The sequence below is a fragment of the Salvia hispanica genome, chromosome 2 (assembly GCF_029641045.1).
Source record: "Salvia hispanica isolate PSC_SH4W2 chromosome 2, Shi_PSC_v1, whole genome shotgun sequence".
Taxonomy (NCBI): Eukaryota; Viridiplantae; Streptophyta; class Magnoliopsida; order Lamiales; family Lamiaceae; genus Salvia; species Salvia hispanica.
In genome coordinates this window covers 16095795-16105432 of record NC_142693.1, presented here as the reverse complement: position 1 = coordinate 16105432, position 9638 = coordinate 16095795, and the positions used below count along the sequence as shown (strand labels likewise).

Below are 9638 nucleotides of genomic sequence, written 5' to 3'. Positions count from 1 at the left end.
CATTACCATTATAAATAATAAAATAAATAATTATATGTTTAATTATTATTTTCAGAATACAAAAAAGTAACTATATTAATGAGTGAAGTCATTGTTTAAAAAAAAGTTGAATAGGATCTGGTCCAACACCCCCCAAATTACAAATATAGGATGATACTATGAAATTTCGAAGGTCCAGCCCAAACTCATATTCGAAACCAGCAGTCCAGCACTAAACGGCCCATGAAGGCCCGTTTCAGTGACTGCACAAACCGTACACACAGAACAGAATAGACAGAAGAATGGGGTCCACCAGTAACGGAAATGCTCTTAATCCGCTGCCACGTGTCCTGGAGTTGACAGAGTTAGTTACGGACGGTAGAGATTATCACGGTACCATTTCCCTCCATTTCTCTCTCCTCCAACAATCAAACTCTCTCAAATTCAATTCCGCCGAAGAAAGTTGCAGCTCGCCGGAGATGGGGAACACGTTTAAGTCCCCCCGGCCTCCGCCTCCACCGCCGATGGTGCTGGTCCCGCCGCTCTTCGATTTCCCCCCTCTCGCCGCCCGTACGAGGTCACTGATTTTTCATGCTCATGGTTGTGTTTCCCTCTGTGATAATAATGGAGTCTGAATAGTGTTATTCCATGGCAATGCAGAATGCTGGATTCGTCCTACAACATGCTGTTTGGAAAGCTGGCTCTGAAATGCCTATTCGAGGACTATTTCGAAGAAGCGAGGCGTTTCAGCACGAGAATTATGCTCAAGCCGATCGATGATCCGCATGTCGATTTGATTGCCACTGTATCCGTGATTTATTGCTCGCATTGTGTCTGATTACGCGATTTAAGTTTTCCTTTGCTATTTTGTTAATTCTAGTTTACAGATTTCAGTGGGAGAATCAATATAGGAATAGTGGAAGTAGTGAAATTTTGATCCATGATAATTCCGGTATGCGACCAAGATGTGTGTTAGTTCTACCCTTATTCGAGCTCATTGATATTTAGTGTTATTTGGTGAAATGTTAGCATAGTTAGTTGTTTCCTTATCAATGAACATTGATTTTTTTTAATAGTAGTGGCTGCTTAGATTTCTTTTCTTGTAGCTTATCAAATTTTGCAAGACTAAAAATGGCAACAAGCAGTTACTTTAGGTTTGGAGTTTAGTGGATAACTTTGCAGTTACTGAGCTACTTGAAATAAAGGTTGTTATGCATTAGTGTTCCTTAGCATGTTCAGGTTGATGGTCCACTCAATCACAAGCCAGAAGAGAAATTTGCAGGAAACGCACAGTTTCGCTGGCAAAGGTTTTGGATCTACTTAGACACGCGATTTAACCATAATTTCAGTTCCTTCTTGATGATGTACTGAAAAGGTCCATTGTTTCTTTCTAGTGATGTTCTTGATCCTCACACATTTGTCGATCTCTCCGTTTCAAACTCAGAACCGTAAGAACCGAGTCTTGCATGAAACCTTTTTTTTATCTACTTCTGTATTGGAAACAATCGATCTTTATATTCTCTATTTGTTGTATATGCAGAACTCTACTGATGAGATCCTGTGCATACTATCCCAAGTCTGGGTTTGGAGCATTTGGCATCTTCCCTATTCTTTCAAAACAAAGGTTACTTTTGGATTTTCAATTAAAAGAGTGATGTTGAGAAGTTGGAATATGCTTGTCTATTTGTATAATGTTTGTGACGTAATTGAGCAATCAGAAAATCTTCTGAAGATTATGGCTACATGGGTTTGAGATATGGCTCTTCTAATCTGTCAGTTGGAGCTACATTTGTCCCATTTACTGGTAAAGTACTTAACAAATTATATATGGCTGATAACACATGCAAACAACACGAAGTCTCCGAACTAAGTTGTTTCTTACTGCAGCATCGGCTGATGAACTCCCAAAAAATGCATGGTTAGTAAGCAAGATGGGAAGGTTAACTGCTGGAGTGCAATACGAACCAACATGTATGTTATTTGTCGAACTAATACCTGTTTCCTTTCTCTCCTAGAACTTCCACAAGAATAATAGTTTCAAATTATTAAATTTATGAACTACTGCAGCCATTTGTTTCAATTCATATTGTTCTGATGCAACAGATTATTTTCCTTACATTCCTCATGCCTCTGAGTTATTAATAACATAATAACACATCTATTATTTAGAGCTGAAGACGTTCTCTTTATTGCTGGAAAACTGGCAATGAATGGTTGAAATAGGTCAACTTTCCTGTGAAAATAAGTTGCTTCTTTGAAGGTATATTAAAGATGATTTGAATTATTGTCTAGCCATGTTCCTTAGACGAGCACATATTTCTTTCGGGATACTTAATCATGCTCGTTGTGGATATTTGGAAACACAGTGGGATGGCTATTTACACTGTTTTGAATGCCATTTTGAATTCAATAGCCGTCATTCATATTGTATATGTGGTGAAGTGTAGTTTGGATGAATAAATATTTTCCAAGCCATCTTAATTGAAAAGAAATGAATATTACTGAAATTAAACTGTTAAACATTGCTATCTCTAAAAATTTATAATGGTGATTCTATTACTTATATATTTCTTGATGTGCTGTAGTTGAAAGCAAAGATGGAGCTAGATACAAAAACTTAGCAAATTGGAGCTGTGCAATTGGTTATGGACTTGGATCAGAGAGCCCATTGAGCCCGTCATTTAACTTTGGACTTGAACTTGCTAAAAACTCCCAGGTTTGCTTTTGAAGTTTTAGAGTTCCTGCTTAATTGTTCAGTCATTTTTACCTTGGCAATCAGACTCTCTCTTCTAGTCAATTTATTTAACATTTACATTGGGATGCCATTAGATAATGATTGACTACTATTAATAATTCACTGAGGAAGGGTTTATGTGGTTCTAACATGTCACATCAATATAATTTCTTAGATGAGAGCTCAAAACAGAAGCGTTGACTAATATTAGGTAGTATGTCTTGATTAATAGGAGTAAATTTTAACAAGGCTTTATCAATTGCTATGACCATATAACATTGGCAGCTTATCACTTTCAGTCATAAGTTGTCAATTCTGTTAGTAAACAAATTTGAGAAGTCAGATGTGAGGCTGATGCTAAATTAGTTTTCAATTGCCTACAACCATCTCATTTACTAGTAGGCATTTATCTTTTCTTGTAGCATGGCAAAGATACCGAATGGTCGTGAAGATATTCAAACTGTTGCTTGTACATCCTCAGGGGAATATCTTGCACTTGCATTATCATGAATATGATGCATGATTTCGCAGTATAAATTTACTGCTCGTGCATGTTAATAATACCTACAATTTGACCATATTAGACACCTGTATTAGGAAATCTCCCATTCCCATGCCTTGTCATTCCTTGTCATGTCTTGTTGTATTCTTTATTTGCTTCCAACTCACAACTTTGTCTTTGTTATGATTTGCAGTTCATTGCTTCTTTCTACCAGCATGTGGTAGTCCAAAGACGGGTCTCTCTCTCTCTCTCTCTCTCTCTCTCACACACACACACACACACACACAGTCTATCCTTGCTCTCTTCATAAGCTATTGTGTCATTGTGTGTGTTTGTATTCACTTCATAGTCTACTGTGTGGGTGTTTGTACTCACATGTTTTCATTACTGGTTTCAATCATTATTTTGACTCTACTATGAGATGGCTTTGCTGTGCAATATCTATGTTAGTCTATTTTCTTGATGCATAACATTTGAATTGGGGTTTGTAATAAAAAAATGATTTCATGCAGGTTAAAAATCCGTTTGAGCCAGAAGAAGTAGTTGGAATCACAAACTACATTGACTTTGGTTTTGAGTTGCAGACAAGGTATTTTCCACCTATTAGCTGTGTACAATTTTAACATGGCTTCAGGCCTCGTTCATATTCCATGTTATACTGAAACATGCGGGTAAATAGAGTTCTTCCAATACTTTCTTTGAAGGGTCGATGATGCCCAACATGCAAACAATATTCACGATTCTAGTTTCCAAATTGGTGCATCGTGGCAAGCTAATAAGAACTTTTTATTAAAGGTAACACTTAGATGTGTGTGCTGTGTTGTATTCGTTTTGTTAAATAACACTACATTTAAGAAACCATTACTTGGTTTTCTAAGGGTAAGTTGGGACCTTTGAGCTCCTCAATAGCCTTGGCTTTTAAGTCATGGTGGAAACCTTCTTTCACATTAAGCATCTCAGGTACTGCTCTAATTTCCTTCATGGATATTTGTAATTTTGGATATTTCCTGCTCTGGAAATGATTCTATAATATTCCCTCCTATCTATCGCGATTGTACTACATGCACACACAAACATGTTAGTATTAGACATCGTTTCACCTTCTGCCCCATACTGAGGTGAAATCAAGATTGTAGTCTGTTAGCTGAAGGTGATGATACCTATAAACGGCCATAAGCATATACCGATATGCTTCTTCCTTATCTGTAGTCTCTTTGAATCATCGCATGCTGTGACATCTACATAATACATGTAATAGTCTCCATGTCTTTGACCATAACAAACATTTGCATACAGCTATCAGAGACCGTGCAAAAAGGGAGACAGCATATGGTCTCGGTATCCAAGTCGAAAATATTCGGGAAGGAATGTAAGTTCATCCCCTGTTACTCCCTCTCTGCATTCTCTATTAGCACCTCATATGTTGAGTTAGTTCTCATTTAATTTCATTTCACAACTCGACACGCAGTTATCAGAGGGCTGATCCCAATTATGTGATGCTGACGCCAAGCAAGGAGCATCTTGCTGAAGGCATTCAGTGGATAATTGGAGAGAGACCATTGTTTGAATCAGATGTTACTTCTGGCAATTTCAGTGGGGTGCCCAAGGAATTGAGACCCTTAAACAAAATGTTGTGAGCCTCTCTCTCTCTCTCTCTTTGAATTGTTCAAAATGTAGTTAAGATTTTGGCAAGTTAACATGTTTACCACCTATTGTAATTGATACTCCATCATAGAATTATCTGTCTCAAAATATTGTAGCAATCAATTAGGTTTCTGAAAGTATTGTAGCACTCATTTTCTTTACAAAAAAAAATATTTTATTTGTATTAATCCCAGATGATAGATACAGATAAACCCCATCACTCTGCAGATTGGGCTGCCTCATACCCAATTTTCCTAATAGAGCTTCCAGTGCAGAATTGTGGCCACATCTTTTACCTATCCAAAAATGAACCAAAACAAATGCCCACAATAAATACATAACCCCAAATCTCAACTCTTATTTCACAAACAAAAAAACAGTTATATTAACATTATCATACAACAAAAAAGGAGTCTCCCTCCCTCTTTATGCTTTTTCTTTTACTTACTGAGAAATAAAAATACAAAGGCAAGATTGCTGAGAGAGAAATAGGGAAGAAGTGCGACTCAAGTTCATACAGAGAGAGATGGCGATAGGCTGAAGTCAAGCCCCCACAGCTCGAAACTCCCATTCACAAAGTCATAGTATCCGCCCTTCAACGCTAGCGTCTTCTTCACCAACCCTTCCCTCACAAACGGGTATGACAGCAGGTTTCCTAGCGACACGTTCACAGCTTCCTGTTCCGGTTTCAAGATCAAGAATCAGTGTCCGTGCATATGAGCTCGAATAAAATTTACTACAATTATAAAACTTGTGGACGGGTTAAGGCCAGATCCGCAAGTTATACCTTTTCACAAGTGGTGCATTGCTCGCCGAATGGCGTGTCTTTTGAGCACTCGGCCAACGTCTTGTTCTTGGCAGGTAATGCAATCTTCACCCAGTCCTCAATGAAGTCACTGAAATCATAACCAACACATGAAAATGAAATCATCTCTCTATCTTTCTCTTTCTACTATTTGACTTGGTAAATAGGCAGTTTTGAAACGACACGAGTAAATATGAAAGCGTGCTTACGTGGATGAGGAGCCATCATATGGGAATGACATGACTCCCTTGATACCTCCACATGCACTGTGCCCAATCACAACAATCTCCTTCACCTGCAACAACAAATTACTATGTAATCACTGATAATTCACCAATATTTTCTTTAAGAAAAATTTATTAATTACTTCACCTTCAGATGGAGAACAGCATACTCAACAGCAGCTCCCACTCCTGAGTATTTTGTCTGAAATAAAAAAAATTAATAATAAAATGACCCATATATTGAACGTCCAATACTAATTACTTTTCAAAGAAAGAAAATCCACCTTGTCGAATGGTGGCACTAGGTTAGCGACGTTGCGGACGACGAAAGCTTCGCCTGGCTGAAGGTCCAGCACGTGCGAGGGGCACACACGTGAGTCTGAACATGCGAAAACCATGTACTACACATACATGCATGTCCAAAAAAAATTAATTTCTAGATTAAATTTTACCAAAGGAAATTTTAAAAAAAAAATTTATGTACCGTAGGGCTCTGGCCTTTGGCGAGTTCACCATAAAGAGCTGGATTTTTCCTGATTTAAATTTTTGGATCAATATGACGTTATAAGTAATATTTTTTTACTAGTGTTTTTAAGAAAAAAAAAAAAAGGTTGATGGATGCGTTGGCTTACTCGTATTTCTCTCTTTTGAAGGTGATGAAGCCAGTTTTCAGCCTCTCAACGTTCTCCGATGAAATGGAAGCGCCAGTGTCTGCTGTTGCAAGCTGCGCCGTGATTTCATTGACTTTGGCCGCTGCCACCGGTTCTATCACTCCATTCTCACTACATGTACACGTGACACAATTTTGGTGATTAAAATACAATTTTTGCTAATTAAAACCAGCAGCTATCAATGAGTGTGTGAGAGAGAGAGAGAGAGAGCCAACGCTAGAAGCTTCTCTAGTGCAGCCATGGCTTCTTCGTAGGAGTCCTTTCCCATGTCTTCTTTCTGCAAATTTTCAATCGTATTAGAACACTTATATATATGAAATTGTGAGTAGAATTTTATAGAAGAAAAGTAGGGGTGGCATTTCAGATTTTTGCCTAATTCAATCCGGTCCAAAAATGTGAAATTTTATGAAAAATGAATCCGATCCGGTTGTCCAAAAATAAAAAAATTCAAAACTATATATGAAATCCGATCTGATCTGAAAAATCCAAAATGGCATAAAAATATGAAAACCCGATACAAAAAAATTCGACATTTTGAAAATCCAATACCAAAATCCGAAAATCTAATACTCCCCTCTGTCCCGGCCTAATTGTGACGTTTCTATTTTGACACAGAAATTTAGCTAGTGGTGTTTAGTTGATTAGATTATTAATAGTAAAATAAGAGAGAAATTAAAGTAAGAAAGAAAAAGATGGAATTAAGTAAAAATGAGAATAAAGTAAGAAAGAAAATAAATAAAAAAGTAGGAGAGATGAAAAAGTAAAAGAGATAAGAAGATAAAGTAGGAAAGAGTAGTGAGTTAACTATTGCCAATTAAAAGAAGAAATGTCTCACTTAGATTGGGATGTATCAAAAAGGAAAACGTTTCACTTAGGCTGAGACGAGGGAGTAGCAAGTAACATTAGAATTGTCCAACACAAATGTTTTATAGTATTTGTTAGGTTTATTATTGTAAGGAATAGTGTATTTCTCTATATATAGATAACTATATACAAAGTATATTTTAAATCTCTGATTAATTCAAATTTTAAAATATCCAATCTGATTTGAATCGAAAATTAAAAAAATCTAAACAGAAATTTTAATTTTAATTTAGTTCAAATCGGGTTTTGGATTTTTTTTTTCTCGCCAATGTAAAAAAGTGAGGATAACTTATTACTAGAAGATTTTCAAACTAACATTAAAAAAATCTAGTGTAATTTGGTAAGTAGAGAAATTCAATAATTCATGCAGCTGAGTTATAATGCGACAATACATGTCCTAAGGTTGTTATATATTTACTATATATAGCAAATTTTTCAGTCCATATAACCAACTATATATATGTATTAAATTTAGTGCATGTACTAAATCTAAATGTAACATTCATGTGCACCCGTCACCTAACTTGTCATGTGGCTTAATTCTTGATCTTGGACTTCCAGATTTCAACTCAATTATTGCCTTTTTGTGTCACACATATATATCATTAATATTTGTATGTTAATGTAAAAGTGAAGTATAGTAGTACTAGTGAAATTTGAAATGTACATGTGAAAAAGAACTCAAATGTCAAAGCGTAACTCAGTTGGTGAAAGAAGACTTGAATATCAAAACGTAATTCAGTTGGTGAGAAGAAAAAAAGCAGCATTCTAAAAAAAGAGTACCAAGAGTGGGTGGATGATGGGAGCGGGAGCCGCGAAGACGGGCTCATTGCGGATGAGGCTGGGAGGAGTGGAGCCGGAGTTGTTGAGGCGAGCGGTGGCCGCGGGGCGGAGGGAAACTCTTGATCGGCCGGAGGTGGCGGCGGTGAAGATTTGAGAGGCGAGGCAGCCGTTAACGGTCGACATTGCTCAATGGGGGACAAAATTTGAACGCCTTAATTTGTGTATATATTGAGAAAGTGTTTTGAAGAGAGAATGCATGCATGTAAATAGTAAATTCAATGGATAATGAAAGGGAAATGTGAGTGAACCACAGCTTCTATTACTCGGAGATTAGGATTGGATGTTGCATTTCAATTTTTGACCTCAAATTTCATCTTGCATTCACAAATCAAGAGAGATAGAATAGTGGAGAAATTTTAAAATAATTAAATGCTTTGGATACACTAACGGTATTTTTTGTTTTTTTGTTTTTTTTTTTGAACTACTAATTTGCGAGGTATTCTAATATAATGTCCATTTGTAATATATATATCTGTCTTTTCAATTTTTGCTTAAATATATTAACATGTTGTCGATTATAAAAATATTTATTTGCTTGTGGTAATTTACTAGTAATTTATCATGCATGGCGTACAATATAAGAACCCTTCTTCCCAATATTAATTAATTACACTATTGATATAATACAGTCACATAATTAATACATGCATATTAATAAATTGCATTTTCGTACATCTCGGAAATAATATTCAAATATTAATGTACGAGGTTTGGAGTTTGGAGTTTGCAAATAATCATTAATTCGTATATGATTTGACAAGGAAATAATATCTTAGTGCAATATTTTCTACAAAACCAACCTTGAGGCGACACGTATTAAGAGATATGTGGTGCTATTATTTTTTACAAAAGTGTGGAAAATCTTGGAAATTAATGTGGGAAAATAATTATACTATAAGAAAGTTGAAGAAAAAAATACAAAGAAAGAGTGAGTGAATGATGTGGTGAAATGGTGATGAAGGGATAAGACCCTATCTCTAAAACGTGGTTGTAGTCTTGCTCCACATCTCCACTTTATCTTTTGAAATCTTATTCGTTTCGATTCCACTAGATTTTATATTTATATTTATTGTTGAATTTATATAATGTGATTCATAAGATGTAATTTAATTTGTAGAATATGTGGTATTTGAATTTATAAATTTGGACGACATAAGGCCGCATCTGGAGCATTTATGAACGCAAATTATGTAAATCTATTAAGTACTTACATTATAATAGAACACTAGTTTAAAACATTATTGCTTCAAATCTTCAATGAAATAAAATAAATGAAATGAAATCGAGATTGAATCAAGAGATAGAATAGTTACCCGGTGTATAAAATTTTGAACACATTCTTCATGACTAGAATAATTACCAAATGGGGTTT

The 9638-nt window shown here is 35.8% G+C and overlaps 2 protein-coding genes across 4 annotated transcripts; one reads left to right on the top strand and one right to left on the bottom strand.

Annotated features, from left to right (window-relative positions):
- Positions 1-401: 401 nt before the first annotated feature.
- LOC125200539 (uncharacterized) lies at positions 402-5047 on the top strand. Of its 2 annotated transcripts, XM_048098176.2 has the most exons (14): positions 402-556; positions 640-784; positions 1219-1286; positions 1374-1427; positions 1520-1603; positions 1698-1783; positions 1867-1950; positions 2565-2695; positions 3409-3450; positions 3728-3804; positions 3920-4010; positions 4094-4175; positions 4512-4584; positions 4684-5047. In XM_048098176.2, the coding sequence occupies exons 1-14, from the start codon at positions 459-461 to the stop codon at positions 4850-4852; spliced, it is 1284 nt and encodes a 427-aa protein (XP_047954133.1). In that variant the 5' UTR covers positions 402-458; the 3' UTR covers positions 4853-5047. The 2 variants fall into 2 exon arrangements, with proteins under 2 accessions (XP_047954133.1, XP_047954134.1); XM_048098177.2 differs by lacking the exon at positions 4094-4175 and having other exon boundaries at positions 4684-4851.
- Positions 4953-8488, bottom strand: LOC125200540 (carbonic anhydrase 2-like). Of its 2 annotated transcripts, none has more exons than XR_007172734.2 (10): positions 8207-8482; positions 6775-6836; positions 6521-6670; positions 6373-6421; positions 6173-6289; positions 6037-6090; positions 5874-5959; positions 5647-5755; positions 5308-5536; positions 4953-5155 (listed from the first exon to the last, which is right to left on the bottom strand). XR_007172734.2 is itself a non-coding variant. In XM_048098178.2 (10 exons), exons 1-10 carry the CDS (start codon positions 8387-8389, stop codon positions 5114-5116), a joined length of 1011 nt encoding a protein of 336 aa, XP_047954135.1. In that variant the 5' UTR covers positions 8390-8488; the 3' UTR covers positions 4953-5113. The 2 variants fall into 2 exon arrangements, 1 of the variants encoding a protein (XP_047954135.1); XM_048098178.2 differs by having other exon boundaries at positions 5378-5536; positions 8207-8488.
- Positions 8489-9638: the final 1150 nt, after the last annotated feature.